Source organism: Chiloscyllium plagiosum, unplaced genomic scaffold (assembly GCF_037043375.1).
Source record: "Chiloscyllium plagiosum isolate Xiang-an unplaced genomic scaffold, Cpla_swu_hap1 HiC_scaffold_13, whole genome shotgun sequence".
Taxonomy (NCBI): Eukaryota; Metazoa; Chordata; class Chondrichthyes; order Orectolobiformes; family Hemiscylliidae; genus Chiloscyllium; species Chiloscyllium plagiosum.
This window is the reverse complement of record NW_028270151.1, coordinates 51,955,946-51,976,602: the sequence shown is the minus strand read 5'-3', so window position 1 is coordinate 51,976,602 and position 20,657 is coordinate 51,955,946. Positions and strand designations below refer to the sequence as shown.

The 20,657-nt window shown below is 40.5% G+C and overlaps 1 protein-coding gene across 3 annotated transcripts in view; it reads left to right on the top strand.

Annotated features, from left to right (window-relative positions):
* The first annotated feature begins 6,516 nt into the window (after positions 1–6,516).
* ect2 (epithelial cell transforming 2) overlaps positions 6,517–20,657 on the top strand; it is an 84,245-nt gene continuing 70,104 nt past the window's right edge. For all 3 annotated transcript variants that reach the window (XM_043702209.2, XM_043702208.2, XM_087993591.1), the window contains exon 1: positions 6,517–6,818. In XM_043702209.2, coding sequence (XP_043558144.1) covers positions 6,689–6,818 — 130 coding nt within the window. In that variant the 5' untranslated portion in view covers positions 6,517–6,688. The remainder of the gene's footprint in view (positions 6,819–20,657) is intronic.

Here is a 20,657-nt window from a genome sequence, read left to right as displayed (position 1 = left end):
TTTATTGCCTTTCTTAACACTTCCTTCACCCTCTCATTTCCTCATTCACGTTTATAAAAATCACAGAGCAGAGGTCTCAGAACAGATTCCTGCGGTACACCACTGGTTACCGAGTTCCAGGCTAAATACTTTCCATTCTACTACCAACCCTTGTCTTCTATGAGCTAGCAAATTCTATATCCAAACAGCGAAATTTCCCTGTATCTCATGCCTCCTTACTTTCTGAATGAGCCTACCATGGGGAACCTTATCAAATGCCTTGGTAAAAATGGCACACACCACATGCACTATTCTACCTTCATCAATGTGTTTTGTCACATCGTGAAAAAGTTCAGTAAGGCTTGTGAGGCATGACCTGCCCCTCTCAAAGCCATGCTGATCTATCTCTAATCAAACTGTGCTTTTCCAAATAATCAAAAATCCTGTCTCTCAGAAATCACTCCAATAATTTGCCTACCACCTACCTAATTGCCAGGGTTATTCTTATTCCCTTTCTTGAACAAGGGAATAACATTTGCCACCCTCCAATCATCTGGCACTACTCCAGTGGACAGTGAGGATGCAGCAGTCTCTTTCCTCGCTTCCCAAATTTACCTTGGGTATATCCCATCTGGCACAGGGAACTTATCTATCCTAATGTTTTTCAAAATTTCTGACACATCCTCCTCCTTAACATCAACCTGCTTGAGCATATCAGCCTGTTTCACGCTGTCCTCACAAACAACAAGGTCTGTCTCACTAGAGAATACTGAAGCAAAGTATTCATTAAGAACCTCCCCTACCACCACCTATTCCAGGCACAAGTACCCACCACTATCCATGATTGGCCTTACTATCACGCTGGCCATCTTCTTGTTGCTCACAGAAGTATAGAACGCTTTTGGGGTTTTCCTTAATCCTAACCACCAAGGCTCTTTCATGAACCTTCTAGCTCTCTTAAGTCCATTCTTCAGTTCCTTTCTGGCAACCTTGCTATGTGATCCTTGCTTCCTCAACCTGAAGTAAGCTTCCTCCTTCGTCTTGCTAGATGTTCCACATTTCTTCTCCCCTAAAGGTTCCTTCACTCTATCATCCTTCCCTTGCCTCAGTGGGACAAGCTTATCCAGCATTTGCAGCATGTGCTCCCTAAACAACCTCCACATTTTTGTCATGTATTTCCCTGAGAATATCTGCTTCCAATTTATGAACCACAGTTCCTGCCTAATAGCATTGTAATTCCCCCCCAATTAAACACTTTTCTATACTGTCTGCTCCTATCCCTCTTTATGACTATAATAAAGGTCAGGAAGTTGTGATCATTATCAGTGAAATGCTGTCCCGCCAAGAAATCTGACACCTGTCCTGGTTCATTGCCAAGCACCAAATCCAACATGGCCTCCCCTCTCGTTGGCCTATCTACATATTGACATCCCTGACAAAACCTGCTGCATATGAAGTTGTTGCACTGAGGTGGTTCCAATCAACATTTGAGAAATTGAAGTCACCCATGACAACAACGGTCTTATTTTTGCACCTTTCCAAAACCTGCCTCCCAATCTGCTCCTCAGTTTCTCTGTTGCTATTGGTGGGATCAATAGAAAACCCCCAACAAATTGGCTGTTCCTTTACTGTTTCTGACTTCCACCCATAATGACTCAGTAGACAAGCCTTCCTCAATAACCTACTTTTCTGCGGCTATCCTTGACTAGCAATGCCACTCCCCCACCTCTTTTTACCTCCCTCTCTATTCCTTTTGAAACCTCTAAACCCTGGAACATTCCTGTTCCTGTGATATCCAAGTCTCTGTACTGGCCACAACATCATAGCTACAGGAATAGTGCCAGAAGACTGTAGGATAGCAAATGTTGTTCCCTTGTTCAAGAAGGGGGTTGACCCAACCCTGGAAAGTATAGTCTACTTCAGTTGTGGGTAAAGGGTTGGAAAGGATAAGAGCGGACTTATTATCACCTAGAAAGGACTAAGTTGATTAGGGATAGTCAACACTGTTTTGTGAAGGGTAGGTCATGCCACACAAACCTTATTGAGTTCTTTGAGAAGGTGACAAAACAGATGATGAGAGTAAAGTGGTTGATGTGGTGTATATGGATTTCACTCAGGCATTTGATAAGGTTCCCCATGGTAGGCTATTGCACAAAATATGGAGGCACAGGATTGAGGGTATTTTAGCAGTTTGGATCAGAAATTGGCTAGCTTAAAGAAGGTGGTGGTGGTTGATGGGAAATAATCATCTTGGAGTTCAGTTACTACTGGGTACTACAAGGATCTGTTTTGGGTCCATTGTTTTATAAATGACCTGGTTGAGGGCATAGAAGGATGGGTTGGTAAATTTGCGGATGACACTAAGGTCGGTAGAGTTGTGGATAGTGACGAAGGATGTGTAGTTACAGAGAGACGTAAATAAACTGCAAAGCTGGGCTAAGAGGTGGCAAATTGAGTCTAATGTGGAAAGGTGTGAGGTGATTCACTTTGGAAGGAGTAACAGAAATGTAGAGTACTGGGCTAATGGTAAGATTCTTGATCGTGTGGATGAACAGAAGGATCTCTGTGTCCAGGTACATAAATCCTTGAAAGTTGCAACCCAGTTTGATAGGGTTGTTAAGAAGGTATATGGTGTGTTAGCTTTTATTGGTAGAGGGTTTGAGTTTCGGAAACATGAGATGATGCTGCAGCTGTACAAAACTCTGGTGTGGCCCCATTTGGAGTATTGCGTACAGTTCTGGTCACCGCATTATAGGAAGGATGTGAAAGATTTAGAAAAGGTTCAGAGGAGATTTACTATGATGTTGCCTGGTATGGAGAGAAGGTCGTATGAGGAAAGGTTGAGGGACTTGAGACTGTTTTTGTTATAGATGAGAAGGTTGAGAGATGACTTAATTGAGACATACAAGATAATTAGATGGTTAGATAGGTTGGACAGTGAGAGCCTTTTTCCTTGGATGGCAATGGCTAACACATGGGGTCATAGCTTTAAATTGAGGAGTGATTGGTATATGACAGATGTCAGAGGTAGTTTCTTTACTCAGTAGTAGGGATGTGGATGGCATTGTCTGCAACACTAGTAGATTCGCCAACTTTAAGGGCATTTAAATGGTCATTGGATAGACATATGGACGAGAATGGAATAGTGTAGGTTCGATGGGCTTCAGATTAGTTCCACAGGTTGATGCAACATTGAGGGCCGAAAGTGCTGTGCTGTAATGTTCTAAGTACTCATCCATGCTGTAAGTTCATCACCCTTATTCCTGACAATTCTTGTGTGAAAAGAGCCACACTTCACACTGACTGCAACTTTGCGTTATCAATTGTCTATCTTTTCTCACAGACTCTCTGTATACTGTATCTGCCTATTCAACAGATACCTCATCCACTGATCTGTAGTTCCAGTTCTCATTCCCCTGTCAAATTAAACCCTCGCAAAGATTTCTAGCATACCTCTCACCCAGGATATTGGTACCCCTCCAGGCTTACTAACCCTTGGTACTAGTAGTAACCCTGAGATTACTACTCTGCTCATCCTGCCTTTTAGCTTACAACCTAACTCGCTATATTCACCTTTCAGTTCTAATGTCGAAAGGTTGGGAGTGTTTTGGAAAGTAGCAAAGGGCTACCACAGGATTGATTAAAAATGGAATGACAGCAAACCAACCAGAAATCTCAAAACCATTAAGAGCTTTTACAGGTATGCAAAAAGGAAAACAATAGTTAAACTAAGCACTAATCCCTTAAATGCAGAGACAGGAGAAATTACCCTGAAGATTCAGAAACAGCAGAGACATGGAACAAATATTTTTTCTGTCTTCACAATAGAAGACCTGTTATAAAACAGAAATAAAGTGAAATCTAGGGCTATTAAGAGTGACTAATAAGGTAGACAAGGGAGACCAAAAGCTGTAGTACACTTGAATTTACAAAAGACATTTGATAAGGTACGACACAAAAAGTTAATAGGCAAAATAAGGACTTGGGGAGTTTGGGGTGTTAAAATGAATATATTAAAATGAATAGAGATTGCTTAATGGACAGGAGAAGAAAATGGCCATCAATGATATATATTCAGGTTGGCAGGCTAGGATCAGTGCTCTATAAAATCTATGTATGAGTCAGAAAAAGACTTGATATATCTGGTTGCTGATGATTCAAATCCAGGTGCCAATGCAAGGAAATCATAGAGTCTGCAAAGAGGTAAATACAAGTGAGTGGGAAATAGTGGCATATGTCAAGTGTAATGTGGAGGTTTATGAGGTTATTTGCTTTGGCCGTAAGAACAAAAAAGCAGAATTGTTTTTAAGAAGTGTGGATCTTGTACATGTTACTGTTCAGAAACTTGTGTATCCCCATATTGGGGAATACCATTAGTAGGTAAATACATCAATCAATTAGGAAAGTAAATGGGATATTAGCCTTTATTTCCAGTGGACAAGAGGTCCTGAATAAAGAAATATTGATGCACATGTGCAGGACTTTGGTGACACTACACTTTAAATATTGAGTCCAACTTGGTTATTTAAAGAAAAGAAACAATCTTTGGAAAGTTTTAAACACTGCCAGACAAAAATTTAATCGTGGTCACTTCTATATCTAAACTGACTGTCATGCACATGTATATTTACAGCATGCAATTGACTATCATTTTCTACCCTACACCAGATTTGCAAACTATTCTTGATCTCTTCAATTCTGCATACAAAAAAAACTCACGTTGTCCTTGAATGTTGCCAAAACAAAAAACATTTCAACCTAAGCCTGGTCAATCAAATATTCCATCCAAATATGCTGAAATGGAAACTCTGGAATATGTTGAGTACTTCCCATTGCTTGGCAGCCACCTCTCACAAAAGACTGCCATTGGTGAGGAGTAAGGCATTTGACTTCGATATCTATTATATCCCTGGTACCTCAGACATACCAAATTATTAAATCTGAATAAAATTGCTATAAGTTTCATTAGCACCGCACATAACCCTCTGCACCCTCACGAGCTTCCATCGTTCTCATGGTGCAAAATCACAGTAGATTTAGTCACTATTCATGGTGATGATTTTCTCCTAGACAATGAGTATTTCTCCAAATTTCCGGTTGTCTTTAAAGAAGATGTAAGTTAAAGAATATTTTGTGTGCATTAGTGGTAGATGCAATGTGTACACTATTCAGTATACTTAATAATTGGATCCCAAATGTTTGACACGTTTTGCCACAATAAACAACATTCTCATGGTTCAATATCCCTCGTGAGTTGATTCAACAAAATACATTCCCTGGAAGAACAATTGGTGTCAGATTATTCTCCAGATTTGGGGCAAAATGTAGTGGCATCGAGAGCCAGGATTTGTGATTTTCCAATTGTACATATATCAATCTTGAATTTTTTGGTGCTGATCTATTCCTCTTTTGCCCCTTAGGTTTACATAATGTGTGTGAACACATTAGCATAATTGCTCATCTTTACTCACCAGTGCCAAAATGCTTAAAAACCGAAAAAATTGCAGATGCTGTAAATCAGAAACAAAAACAGAAACTGAGGAAGAGTCACCTGACCCGAAACGTTAACTTTGATTTTTCTGCATAGGTACTGCCAGACCTGCTGAACTTTTTCAGCAACTTCTGTTTTTGTTACAGAATGTTTTTAAAAAGTTGTTAATTTAAAGGGACACTCTTCAGCAGGCTTTATGACTACCAGGAGCTGTCTTATTCTTGAACGGAGTCGTTTTTAAAAGTACAAAATAATTATTCTCTGGTAACTGTAGCAAACTCTAAATCCCGAATTAGAGACGTGCTGTCCCCAATTTACTGTTGGGGACATCTGGCCTATTTAAAGGTCATTGCACACGTGAAGTGGTTTACTCCAATCTTTTAAAACTAAAGGAAACAAGAACAGAAATTGCTGGAGAAAATCAGCAGATCAGCCAGTATTTGTTGACAGATCTAAGAGCAGCGTGAACGTTAATGTTTTTAATCCAGTGACCCTTCTTCAGAACGAGTTTAACAATTTCCGCTTTAGTTTCCGATCTTCAGCATCTGCAATTACTTGTTTTTATTATAATCGAAAAATAAAGAGAATTTCAGTTCTGTAGTTTAAGTTATAAACAGCGTCGAAGTAGTATATAATAGCGCTGAGATTGTGTGGTGTCGACTTTTCAAACTGAATTGGATATTTGAATATGTTTCACAAGTTAATGAACCTGAACAAAGGAGGTTTCTTTCAATACAGTGTTTAGCACTCAGTGATAGCTCACTACACTTCGAATTACAGATGTTATGAAATATTCACTATTCCAAATTTCCAGCATGTCAAAGTTTGGATTTTCCGAATGCCATGGGGGGGGGGTCATCTTTATCGGATCGGGAGGGTACGACGGTTCACCGACCAATCAGGTACGGCCTTGGTGCCCCCAGCTCCAATCATCGGCCGCAGAATCTTAACTGTTCATGGGATGACCAATCAGAATAGGACTGTCCAATTATCTCCTTGCGTCTTCGTAGACCAATCAAAGAGGCGTTTAGAAGGGTGGCCCGAATTTTGAATTTGGTTGTTGAGGACGCGGTGGGCTCAGGTTCCAAAGCCGTTATAAGGCGAGAGAAAGCGCCAAATTTAAACCGGAGCTTTGCTTCTTTTTATTCGCGATACCTGTCCGCGGTTTTGTGGGTCGCTTGGATTGAGACGCAGCCACGACTTACTGCCGGCGTGACAATGGCCGAGTGGGGTTCAGTGGCCGTTAGCGCCGGCAATGTTCTGGTAGATTCATCCGGTTTCGATTCCAGACTCGCCGATTCCTCCAAGGAGCACCTCCTGATCGAGACTGTATCGGACGCTGTGGAAGGTAACGCGAGTGTTTGACAGAGGTTCCAGTTCCAATGCCCGAAAGCGGTTATGGCATGTTACTTTCCAATCCCCTGGGCCTCATTAGTACCTGATAACGATCCAAACTCCATCAGTAGTCATCTTCAACGGAAGAGGCTACAACGGCTATTCTGACGATAAAATATAATCTTATGACTCCATCTCTTCAAGATACAGCACAACGCTTAGTTTAGTATTCATATTGCCCGATGTAAATCTTTGTAGCAAGTTGATTAATGCATACCCAGGCTGAGGTTACTGCAATGTTTACTGTAGGCAAGTATTATGTCACTTTATGCTGTTAGAATAATTAAAGCTTGCTTGTCAAAAAGCCACTTAGCTTTTGGTGCCTACGTCAATCAAGAAACCATCTAAACAAACTCCACTTTTCAGTAATATAGAGCCTGAGATGTATAGCACGGAAACAAACCCTTTGGTCCAACTCGACCTTGCCCAAATATCCTAAATTAATCTGGACGCATTTGGCTCTAAACCCTTCCTATTCATTTACACACTCGGATGCCTTTTAAATGTTGTAATTGTACCCGCCTCCACCACTTCCTTTAGCACCTCATTCCATATAGGCACCACCCTCTCTGTGAAAAAGTTGCTCCTGAGGTCCCTTTTAAATTCCACCCCAATCCCCACCTTAAACCTATGCCTTCTTGTTTTGGACTTCTCTGCTTTGGGGAAAAGAGCTTGGCTATTCACCACATCTAAGCCCTGCATGATTTTACGAGCCTCTGACGCTCCCATCCTATTCAGCCCCTTTTAGCTCAAGCTCTCCAATCCTGACATCCTTGTAAATCTTTTCTGAGCACGTTTCAGAAAATAAAGCAGTTTCCATGCTGTAAAACTCTATAACTGAGTGTGCTAGAAATTTGAAACAAAGACAGAAAGTACTGGAGAAACTTAGCAGGCTTGGCAGTATGTTTAGAGAGGAAAACTTAACAATGCTGCCAGATATGTTTTCCATTACATTCTGTTTTTAAGCACTTTAGTGTTTAGCCAGTAAACACGTGGCTAAGGGATTGGTGTGGGAAAGAGGGATTCCACGTTGTGGGGCATTGGCATCAGTTTTGGAACCGGGGGATCTGTACCGTTGGGACGGTCTCCACCTGAACCGATCAGGTACTAATGTTCTAGCAAAAAGGATAAATAGGGTGGTCAGTAGAACTTTAAACTTCTGAGTTGGGGGAAAGTGAAAGCGAAAGCGACAGGGAGTATGGAGTTAAATGGAAAGATAAGTGGCAGGATAGCATATGTGCAGGCAGATTTAAACTTGAGACAGACTGGCAATGCAGCAAAAAGGAAGGATAACTTAGGACATCTTATGACTTCCAATATCTCTAATGATAAGAAAGTTAACATTAAGGCACTTTACAAATGCTACGAGCATTCTGGTAACAAAGCAGACGAACTAATGGCACAGATCATCATGAATAATTATGATGGGGTAGGCATCACAGAGACGTGGTTACAAGGGGGTCAGGACTGGCAGTTAAACATCCAAGGGTTTTCAACTTATCGAAAAGACAGGGAGGTGGGCAGAGGGGGTGGGATTGCCTTGTTAGTTAAGAACAAAATTAAATCGATGCCACTGAATGACATAGCGTCGGATGATGTGGAGTCTGTGTGGGTGGAATTGAGGAACCACAAAGGCAAAAAAAAACCATAGTGGGAGTTATGTACAGACCTCCTAACAGTGGTCAGGACCAGGGGTGCAACATGTACTGGGAAATAGATAGGGCATGTCAGAAAGGCAAGGTCACGGTGATCATGGGAGGCTTCAATATGCAGGTGGACTGGGTAAATAATGTTGCCAGTGGATCCAAAGAAAGGGAATTCATGGAATGCTTACAGGATGGCTTTTTGGAACAGCTTGTCATGGAGCCCACAAGGGAACAGGCTATTCTGAACCTAGTGCTATGTAATGAACCAGACTTTATAAAAAATCTTAAAGTAAGGGAACACTTAGGAAGCAGCGATCATAATATGGTAGAGTTCAGTCTGCAGTTTGAAAGAGAGAAGGCAAAATCGGTTACAGTTACAGTTAAATAAAGGTAATTATGAGGGCATGAGAGAGGAACTGACGAAAATAGACTGGAAGCAGAGCCTAGCAGGGAAGACAGTAGAGCAAAAATGGCAGGAGTTTGTGGGTAAAATTGAGGACACTGTACAGAGGTTCATCCCCAAGAAGGGAAAGATTATCCGAGGAGGGATTAGACAGCCATGGCTGACAAAGGAAGTCAGGAAATCTATCAAAGGAAAAGAGAGATCCTATAAAGTGGCCAAGAGCACTGGGAAATCAGAAGATTGGGAAGGCTACAAAAACAAACAGAGGATAACAAAGAGAGAAATAAGGAAGGAGAGGATCAAATATGAAGGTAGGCTAACCAGTAATATTAGAAATGATAGTAAAAGTTTCTTTCAATACATAAGACAAATGACAGGCAAGAGTAGACATTGGGGCCACTTCAAACTGATGCTGGAAGCCTAGTGATGGGAGATAAGGAAATAGCAGGAGAACTTAATAAGTACTTTGCATCAGTCTTCACAGTGGAAGACATGAGTAATATCCCAACAATTAAAGGGAGTCAGGGGGCTGAGTTGAGTATGGTTGCCATTACAAAAGAGAAAGTGCTAGAAAAGCTGAAAGGTCTTAAAATTGATACATCTCCTGGCCCCGATGGGCGACATCCTAGAGTTCTGAGGGAGGTGGCTGAGGAAATAGCGGAGGCATTGGTTGAGATCTTTCAAAAGTCACTGGAGTCAGGGAAAGTCCCGGATGATTGGAAGATCGCTGTTGTAACCCCCTTGTTCAAGAAAGGATCAAGGCAAAAGATGGAAAATTATAGGCCAATTAGCCTAACCTCGGTTGTTGGTAAAATTCTAGAATCCATCATTAAGGATGAGGTTTCTAAATTCTTGGAAGAGCAGGGTCAGATTAGAACAAATCAACATGGATTTAGTATGGGGAGGTCGTGCCTGACAAACCTGTTGGAGTTCTTTGAAGAGGTGACAAGTAGGTTAGACCAGGGAAACCCAGTGGATGTTATCTACCTAGACTTCCAAAAGGCCTTTGATAAGGTGCCATACGGGAGGCTGCTGAGCAAGGTGAGGGCCCATGGTGTTCGAGGTGGGCTACTGGTATGGATTGAGGATTGGCTGTCTGACAGAAGGCAGAGAGTTGGGATAAAAGGTTCTTTTTCAAAATGGCAGCCGGTGACAAGCGGTGTCCCGCAGGGTTCAGTGTTGGGGCCGCAGCTGTTCGCATTATATATTAATGATCTGGATGAAGGGACTGTGGGCATTCTCGTGAAGTTTGCCAATGATACAAAGTTAGGTGGACAGGCAGGTAGTACTGAGGAAGTAGGGAGGCTGCAGCAGGATCTAGTCAGTTTGGAAGAGTGATCCAGGAAATGGCTGATGGAATTCAATGTGAGCAAATGCGAGCTCTTGCACTTTGGAAAAAAGAATACAAGCATGGACTACTTTCTAAATGGTGAGAAAATTCGTAAAGCCAAAGTACAGAGGGATCTGGGAGTGCTAGTTGAGGATTCTCTAAAGGTAAACATGCAGGTTGAGTCTGTGATTAAGAAAGCGAATGCAATGTTGTCAATTATCTCAAGAGGGTTGGAATATAAAAGCATTGTTGTGCTACTGAGACTTTATAAAGCTCTGGTTAGGCCCCATTTGGAGTACTGTGTCCAGTTTTGGTCCCCATACCTCAGGAAAGACATACTGGCACTGGAGCGTGTCCAGCGGAGACTCACACAGATGATCCCTGGAATGGTAGGTCTGACATATGAGGAACGGCTGAGGATCCTGGGATTGTATTCATTGGAGTTTAGAAGATTAAGGGGAGATCTAATAGAAACTTACAAGATAATACATGGCTTGGAGAGGGTGGACGCTCGGAAATTGTTTCCGTTAGGCGAGGAAACTAGGACCCGTGGATACAGCCTTAGAATTAGAGGGGGTAAATTCAGAACAGAAATGCGGAGACATTTCTTCAGCCAGAGAGTGGTGGGCCTGTGGAATTCATTGCCACAGAGTGCAGTGGAGGCTGGGACGCTAAATTTCTTCAAGGCAGAGATTGATAAATTCTTGATGTCACAAGGAATTAAGGGCTATGGGGAGAATGCGGGTAAGTGGAGTTGAAATGCCCATCAGCCATGATTGAATGGCGGAGTGGACTCGATGGGCCGAATGGCCTTACTTCCGCTCCTATGTCTTATGGTCTTATAGTCTGAATGTATGCATGTTGCAGATTTGAAATGCATCTCCAGAGATCTTTTTTAACATGAGGGTTTCTGCCTCTGGTATTCTTTCTGGTAGTGAGTTCCAGACACTTGCCCTTTGGGTGAAAAATCCTTCTTTTCTACTTGTGCCCCACTCCAATATTGTTACTTTAAATCTATACCTCTTAAACACTGCCCATGCTCCATGCTTTCCTAGCCACTTTATTGAGCCCTTCACTATTTTCTATATTTCCATCAAAACTCTCCTCAGCTGAAGAATAACTCCAGTTTCCCAAATCTGTCTTCATATGTGCATTTTTCCAGTCTAGGTAAAATCCTAGCAAATGTGTGTGGCATTTACTCTAGTGCAGTTACTGAGTTCTTTTTTAAAAAATCACTGTTGAGGCATGATATGATACCTCTGGAGCCTTTAAAATTCTTTATGCAATGAGGTGACCAGAATGCACACATTATAAATTGTTTAATAGGTGGAACTTGAGTAGATTTCCAGGCTAGCCTGTCTACTCTTATTCTATACCTCATGCTCATAAAAGAAAGCATTCCACATGCTGCCTTGAACATCTACTTGACCTGATCTGCTACCTTCTGGGATCTGTCGCCTTTCAACCTGAGGTCCTTAATTTCCTCTGCACCTTTTTGATATATTCCTGTTAATTGTGCATTTCTTTGCCCATGTGCATCATCTTGCAGTTCTCTAGGTTGAAATTCATTTGGCACTTGTCTGATAACCAGATTAGATTGATTAGATTAGATTTTTAGTTCTTTGATATCAAACATGCATCCATTTTTTTGTCATCTGCAAACTTTATCTTATCCTCTCATTTTGTATTGAAATTGTTAATATATGCCACAAAAACAGGCCACGCTGTATTGAGCCTTGGAACTTCAATGGAAGTAGCTTTCTAGTTAGCAAAACAACTGTCAGCAAATGCCTTTGTTTTCTGTCACTGAGCCAATTTTGTATCCAGCTGGGAGATACAGGGAAATCTGGAAATCCTGTGGTGTAGAGATAGCATATTAACAAGGATAGAAGATTGTCCAGGCAACTGTAAACAAAAAAAAGTAGGCACAACTCATCTTTTCTGGTTGATAAGATATAACCAGACCTAATAAGAAATATGCCATCGGAATCCGTGTCATAACATCAACTTTTTAAAAAGTAATGACTTGCATGAAAGAACTTAAGATAGGGTTACTAAATTTGCTGATAGATTTTAAAAAATAGTTATGAAGAGGACATATGGATGTGTTTATGTCATGGGTAAACCCTCCTGCTTAATTTAAACCAGCAACCCAAAAGATTTATCCTGTGCAGTAATCAGTGTGAAAATTCGGAAGGTCAAGAACTGTTAAAGAGTTTAATTTTACTTTAATTTCTTAAAGTAGAACAGAATAATTAACTAACAACTTTTTACAACTCCTATCTTTTACCTTTCCTTCTATAATACTAGTCCGATTTTAAAATCCCTGATTAAGGTTTACCAAAAATTCAAATTTTCAAAACCAGCCAAATGTCGAATCTTGTCATATATCTTCCTTGGTGTCTTTTCTTCTTAGGGATTTCTGTTTCACAGCTCACTGACTAATAAAGGTACCCTTTTTAAGAGAGCTATTTTTCCAGACAGTCTGCAGATATTGATGGCTTGGCAGTTCTCCTCCAAACTGTTCAATTTTCCCTGGTCTTATACCCGCCCCAAAGCCTCGGAGTGTATCATTTGGCTTTTAAGATAGTCAGTTTACTAAATTCAAACTTGATTGGAGTTTGGTTTTTTTTTTTGGGGGTATAATTTAAACTGACCCAATTTTGAATTTGTTTTGTCTCCAAGCAACCAGCTAATTGAGTTGTTCGACCAAATGTTATATTTATATCTTGTTCGGAACACTTGGTGCTGTGTCAGGTAGTTCTGCTAGCTTTTAGCTCCCTTCAAGGTACAGTACACCACATCTTCATAATAGATGCTGCAGAGTGGAATAGGTTAAGCAAATTGGCAAAGATCTTGCAAATGGAGCAAAATGTGAAATTGACCACTTAGGTAGCAATTCAAAAACGCAACTCATTATCTAAATGGCAAAATTGTTTTGAGATATAGAGGGATCCAGGTGCTCTCATACGAGAATTGGCAAAAGATAAAGCAAGAAATTAAGTAAGCAAATAGAAAGTGACTGTTTATTACTTCAGATATACAGTAAAATGGTGAGACCACATTAGAGAACTATGCACAAGTATGAGTCTCCTTATTTAGGGAAGGATGGAACTGCATTTGAAATCAATTCAGGAAAGGTTTAATTTTCCTTGCATTGGGCAGGTTATCTTACAAGGAAAGGTTGGACAAACGAGACTTGGAACAACTGGAGTTTGGAATGGTAATATGGTGTATTTGAAATGGAGGAATATTGACAAGGTGGAAATGGAAAGGGAATTTCTCTTGTGGGAAGATCTAGAACAATCTTAAAAGTGAGTGGAAGCAGAGTCTTTGAATATTTTTCAAAGGACAAGTAAAAGTACAAGCAGTAGATAGACATTTGCCATAAATGCATCTGCCACAATTAGCATTCCCTTAACTTTCTTTCGGGTTGTATGGGTCCTCCAAGATCCATGTGAGATAGCAACTTCCAAAGCTTGTAAGGCAATGTCTCAATGGGTATTTAGACACTGGATTGCAATACACAGGATTTTGGAGCAACTGTGTGCGCGAGTTAGATGGAACATTGACCATGTTGTAATTGAATGGTGGAATAGGTTTGAGGGATCAAGTGGCCTCCTTCTCCTCCGAATTCATATACTTTTGCCTCCAACTGTAATCTCCATTCACAAGTATTAAGCCAGCAATGGTGGCATTAGAATCTTACTAGCACTATCCTAACTGTACAAAATATATATGCAGTGATGTGTTTTTAGAAGATTTGCAGCTCGAGTTGAGGTTCTGGATGTAGGTTTGCTTGCTGAGCTGGAAGGTTCATTTTCAGATGTTTTGTCACCATACTAGGTAACATCTTCAGTGAGCCTCTGGGCAAAGCACTGCTGATGATTCCTGCTTTCTATTTATATGTTTGGGTTTCTTTGGGTTGGTGATGTCATTTCCTGTTCTTTTTCTCTTGTGGGGTGGGTGGTGCTGGTAAATGGGGTCCAAGTCAATGTGTTTGTTGATAAGAGTTCTGGTTGGAATGCCATGCTTCTAGGAATTCTCGTGCGTGTCTCTGGCTTGTCCTAGGATGGATGTATTGTCCCAGTTGAAGGGGTGTTCCTTCCTTATCTGTATGTAAGGATGCCAGAGAGAGAGAGAGAGAGAGGGTCATGTCGTTTTGTGGTTAGTTGATATTTATGTATACTAGTGACTAGTTTTCTGCCTGTTTGACCAATGCAGTGTTTGTTACAATTCTTGGACGGTATTTTGTAAATGACATTAGTTTTGCTTGTTGTCTGTATAGGGTCTTTCAAGTTCGTTAGCTGCTGTTCTAGTGTGTTGGTGGGTTTGTGGGCTACCATGATGCCAAGGGATCTGAGTAGTCTGGCAGTCATTTCTGAGATGCCTTTAATGTAGGGGAGAGTGACTAGGGTTTCTGGATGCATTTTGCCTGCTTGTTTGGGTTTGTTGCTGAGAAATCGGCGGACTGTGTTCATTGGGTACCCAATTTTTTTTTTTATTACACTGTATAGGTCATTTTCCTCTGTTCTGCGTAGTTCCTCTGTGCTGCAGTGTTTTGGTGGCTTGTTGAAATAATGTTCTGATGGATGTTGGGATGATTGCTTCTGTAGTTCAATAATCATCCCAACATCCATAAAGGAAGCTGCAGTGCTTCATCTGGAAGCTCACTGAAGATGTTACCAAGTATGGTGGCAAAATATCTGGAAGCTAACCTCCCAGCTCAGCAAGCAAACTACATCGAATGATGTGTTTTGTTAGCTGCAGTAGTTTTTAAATAAGTACATCTAACATTAATTCTGAGAGACAGCCACTTGGAAAGGCACCGATTAATCAAGCATAGCCAGTATGAATTTGTGAAAGGAAGATCACGTGCAAAAAAGAAATTCAATCAGGTTCGTCAAGCAAATACAAAGGGAGATTAATAACATTAACTCAGTTGAAGTGGCCCATGTGGAATTGAGCAAGGCTCTTGGCAAGATTCCACATTGCAGCGTGGTCAGCTTTTATTTTCCTTTTTATAATGTGACACCTTATCAGGTGTCTTCTGGAAAACTAAGTACGATATGGGGACCTGTTCCCCTTTATCTGCATCCTGTTACTTACTTCAAAGAACTCCAATGAAATGATTAAACATGATTTCCCTTTCTCCAAATCATGGTGACTCTTGCCTAACATCTTTAATGATTAGTTTCCAACATCTTTGCTATGAGGTATATCAAGTTACTTGGCCTATAGTTTTCTGCTGTTTCTCTTTTTTTTTTCTTTTTGTAAAGAAGTGTTGCTCTCACTTTCCCAATCTGATTTGAGATTTCTGTGAGTCTAGGGAACTTAGGTAAATTCAAATTAATGCATCAACTATCTCACTAATGTTTTTGTTTAAGATCAGCGGGTGAAAGTTGTCAGGACCTGGGAAATTATCAGCCTGCAACTCCAACAAGTTACTCTATAACATTTTTGTCTCTCCATTGGAAACTTTTGTATCTGTCTTTATAGTTTTTGCTATCTTTCTCTCACGTTTCTTTTCCCCCTCTAATCTTTTGGTCATACTTTGCTATTTTTCATGTTCAGCCTGCTGCCTATCTTTAAACACTTAATGATTTTTCTTTAAATTTGATGCTATCTTTAAGCACACAAAATATTTTGTTCTTGTTTTGAAATAGCCTTTTAAATGTTTTACAATTGCATTAACCTATCTCTTAACCTAATTTGCCAGTTTGCTTTAGCTTTCTCTACCTCCATGTCCTCATAATTGCTATTAAAGTTTTTAAAATACTAGTCTTGGACTTCTCCCTCTAAACTGAATGCAAAATTCAATCTTTGTTCACTGCTACGTAATGGTATCTTAACTATAAAGTCATTAATTTATACTATTGCATTGCAAAGTAAAATTCTAGTATAGCTTGTTGATAGGTTCCAGAATTTGCTGTTGGGAAAAGAACTATCTTGAAAACATTCTATGAAGCCCTCCTCTGGCTACCTTTGCATATCTGATTTTTGTGTTCCATTTGTAGATTAGAGTAATCCATGATCATTGCTATATTTGCCTGATGAACTTCCATGACCCCTTACTGTTAGAGGACTGCACACCACTCCCACAAGTAACTTGCCTTTTATAATTTCTCACTTCTATCACTAAACTTAGAACCCTACGCTTATTTTGAGATTTGTCTGCGGTTCAAAAAATAGAGAATCAAATGAAGTTCTGATTTAATTTGATGACGAGCTGTTCCACTTGCCCCGCTTATGTCGTTGGTACCTTTCTTGGATCAAGATGACCGAGTGCTCGTCATAGAGATGTACAGCATGGAAACAGACCCTTCTGTCCAACCTGTCCATGCTGACCAGATATCCCACCCAATCTAGTCCCACCTGCCAGCAGCCGGCCCATGTCCCTCCAAACCCTCCCTATTCATATACCCATCTGAATGCCTCTTAAATGTTGCAATTGTACCAGCCTCCACCACTTCCTTTGGCAGCTCATTCCATACATGTACCACCCTCTGCGTGAAAAAGTTGCCCTGTAGGTCTCTTATCTTTCCCCTCTCACCCTAAACCTATGCTCTCTAGTTCTGGACTCTCCACCCCAGGCAAAACACTTTGTCTATTTTCCTATGCATGCCCCTCCATGATTTTATAAACCTCCATAGTATCACCCCTCAGTCTCCAACTCTCCAGGGAAAACAACCCCAGCCTATTCAACCTCTCCCTGTAGCTCAAATCCTCCAACCCTGGCAACATCCTTGTAAATCTTTTCTGAACCCTTTCAAGTTTCACAACATCTTTACGATAGGAAAGAGACTAGAATTGCACACAATATTCCAACAGTGGCCAACCAATGTCCTCTACAGCCGCAACATGACCTCCCAACTACTGTACTCAATACTCTGACCAATAAAGGAAAGCATACCAAATGCCGCCTTCACTATTGTATCTACCTGCGACTCCACTTTCAATGAGCTATGAACCTGCATTCCAACGTCTCTTTGTTCAGCAACACTCCCTAGGACCTTACCATTAAGTGTATAAGTCCTGCTAAGATTTGCTTTCCCAAAATGCAGCACCTCACATTTATCTGAATTAAATATTGGCCCATCTGGTCAAGGACCTGTTGTAATCTGAGGTAACCCTCTTCGCTGTCCACTACACCTCCAATCTTGGTGTCATCTGCAAACTTACTAACTGTACCTCTTATGCTTGCATCCACATACCTCCCACTATAAAATTTCTTCAGTCCTGAGCAGATGCTAGTCAGGCAACACCGTCTTCAAGCTGTGTTTTTGTTTTAATTGCTCTCACTATACTGCATTCCTTCTTGCTTTCCCTCTCACTTTAAACGTTCCTGTATCATGGTCAATCATAATTCTTTACACTCAAAAGTATTTTCTATGGTGTTGATCCAGGAGTTCCTAAAGCCAGTTGTTCACTCTACTACATGCTTTGTCTTTGTCCTTGAGTACCTTTTTATAATTGTTTATGCTAGATAAATTGAATCACAACAAATTACTTGGGATTCTCAATTTTGGAACAAACCAGATATTTGCAGATTGGACATGGCAGGACTTACTGTGGTTTTTTTTTTAATCCCCTTGATGCTGTTTGATCCATCCACATTCCTTTTCTTTAACTTGGCAGTTTAATCAAATCTAGTGATTTGCTAGGGCATTTAAGAAGTAACCACAATGCTAATTACCTTGAAATATGGGAGGATTTTATTTTTAAAGATTGTATAACAGTGTTCTTGGAAACGTTCAAATTAATCTTGCAAAGTTAGTGTGGTTTGTGGAAGGAAAATCTTGTTTAACCAGTTTTTGACTTTTGGAAGAAGCAATGTGCTGTGGATAAAGATGGATTTACTATACTTGGATTTCTAGAAGGCGTGATACGTTGCCATGTCAAAGGTTAATGTGGATAATAAAAGTTCATGACGTGGAGGATGACATTGGCTAGCGAACTGAAAGTAAAGTAGGCATAAATGCGTCATTATCTCATTGGCAAGATGCAAAGAGTAGAGGGCCACTGGTGGGGGTCAATGTTGGGGCCCCTACTTTTCTTTTTATAATTTAATTGAATGACTTGGATAAAGGCACTAAAGTTATGGCTACAAAATTTTGTTAATAACATTTGGTAAGAAAGAAAGTTGTGAAGAGGGTATTAAGTAAGTGATGTAGGTTGGTTAGCAAATTAGAAATGTTTGGGACTGATGGATGATTGGCAGTATGGACAAGAAGTTTGCTAAGCTATAGGTAACAGAGGGAAGGTATAGATGAGCAATTCTGACTCGAGAAAAGTTGCAAGTACTATTTCCCTATATGATTGATGTTGGCAACTTTAGCCTTTTCTGATTTTTAAATAAATGATGTGCAGATGGGTATTGAGGGCAAACTCTCTAAATTTGTGGATAATTTCTAAGCTTGGGTGAATAGTGAATTGTGAGGATGACACTGAATGACTTCAGAGGAATATTGGTAAGTTGGCCAAATGGGCTGATACCTGACAAATGAATTTCAATGCAGAGATACATTTTAGTGGAAGAAACATGGAAAGACAATATAGGCCCCATGGTACAAGTTTGAGGGGTGTACAAGTTCAAAGAAACCTTGGTTCAAGTGCATGATTCTCTGAAGATGGCTAGGCAAATGCTTGCTGAGAAGGGTTATAGGATCCTTGAGTTTATAAATGGAGGAGAAAGTGAAGACTGCAGATGCTGGAGATCAGAGCTGAAAATGTGTTGCTGGAAAAGCGCAGCAGGTCAGGCAGCATCCAAGGAGCAGGTGAATCGATGTTTCGGGCATGAGCCCTCCTTCAGGAAGGGCTCATTTAGAAATGGAGGCTAGAGTATAAAAGCAAGGAAGTGATGGTGCACTTCTCTGTATCATTGGCCAGACCACATTTGGAGTATTGTGTTCAGTTCTGGACACTCCTTTTTATTTTAAGGAAACATGTTAATGTCTTAAAGTGGAAAGGAAATACCAGGAATGAGGGATTTCTAGATACAAGGGAAGATCAGACAAATTTGGTTCATTCTTTGGAGCAGAGAACATTGAGGTGACTTTATTGAAGTGTTCAAATTTGTTAACAATTTTGATAGTGGAAACATTTTCTCCTTTTACCCTAAGCTCTTTTGCAGTGAACTCCAGTTCTTCAGGACAATTTTGCCTTTTATGGCAATAAAGCATTCGGTTTATCAAGCAGGTGTCAAAGCAGTTTTTTTTTCATGTAGCCTGCACTCTTCCTTTGCCTGACATGTCTAATTGCTTTCAATTCTTGTACAAGTTTGTTCTTGTCCTTTTAATAGTTTATTCCAGATAGAGGTATTGCTGATTATTTCCACGTAACAGTTTATCTTTTGATTCATTCAAACCCTGAACAGTTATTTAAAGTTTTGAAATCTATAACTTCACATCGTTGATTCCCTGCTTCTACACTGTCAAGACCCTTTTTAACATCTTCCGTGGTTCATTAAGATCTCCTCTCAACCTCCTAAACTGAGTATAAACCTAACTTACTCAACCTCTCCTCAAAGAAAATCTCTCCAATTCAAGAGGCATTTAGGTAGACGCATGTACAGGCAATAGAGGGATATGGGCCATATGTGCATGGAGACAGGATTAGTTTAGAATGGCAATGTGGTCAGCATAAACATGGTCGGCTAAAGGACCTGTTCCTATGCTGTATTGTTCTATGTTCTATTTTCCTGGAATCAACTAGCGGATCTTTTCTGGATTGCCTCAATGCCGGTATATCTTTTTTTTGATAAGGGGACTAAAATTGTTCTCAGTGTTGATGTATGAACTGATTTTTGCCTTGTTTAGTTTGCAAGACTGCCCTATTTTAACTCTCTCTCTTTTCTATGAATTAAAGGCCAATTTCCATTTGCCTTCCCTTAGAACATAGAACAATATGGCACAGGAATATGCCTTTTGGTCCACAATGTGTCGAACATGATACCAAATTAAACTAATCCCTTTTGCCCACCCTTGGTCCATATCCTTCCATTCCTTGCATGTTCATGTGCTTATCTGAAAGTCTCTAAACTGCCCCTATCATATGCCTTCACCACCACTCCTGGCAGTGCATTCCAGACTCTACCACTGTGGGTTCTTTCAAAAAAAAACTTGCCCCTCTAATCTCCTTTGAACTTTTTCCCTCTCACCTTAAATGCAAGTCTCCTAGTTTTAGACCTTTCAACTCCTGGGGGGAAAAAGATTCTGACCATCAACTGTGTCTATGCCTTTCATAATTTTTATAGACTTCTGTGAAATCTTCCCTTAGCCTCTGATGCTCCAGAGAAAACAACCCAATTTTTTCTCTTCTCTCCTCTCCTTACAGCTTTAACCCTCTAAACCAGGCAGCATCCTGGTTAACCCCTTCCATACCCTCTCCAAAACCTCTACATCCTTCCTGTAT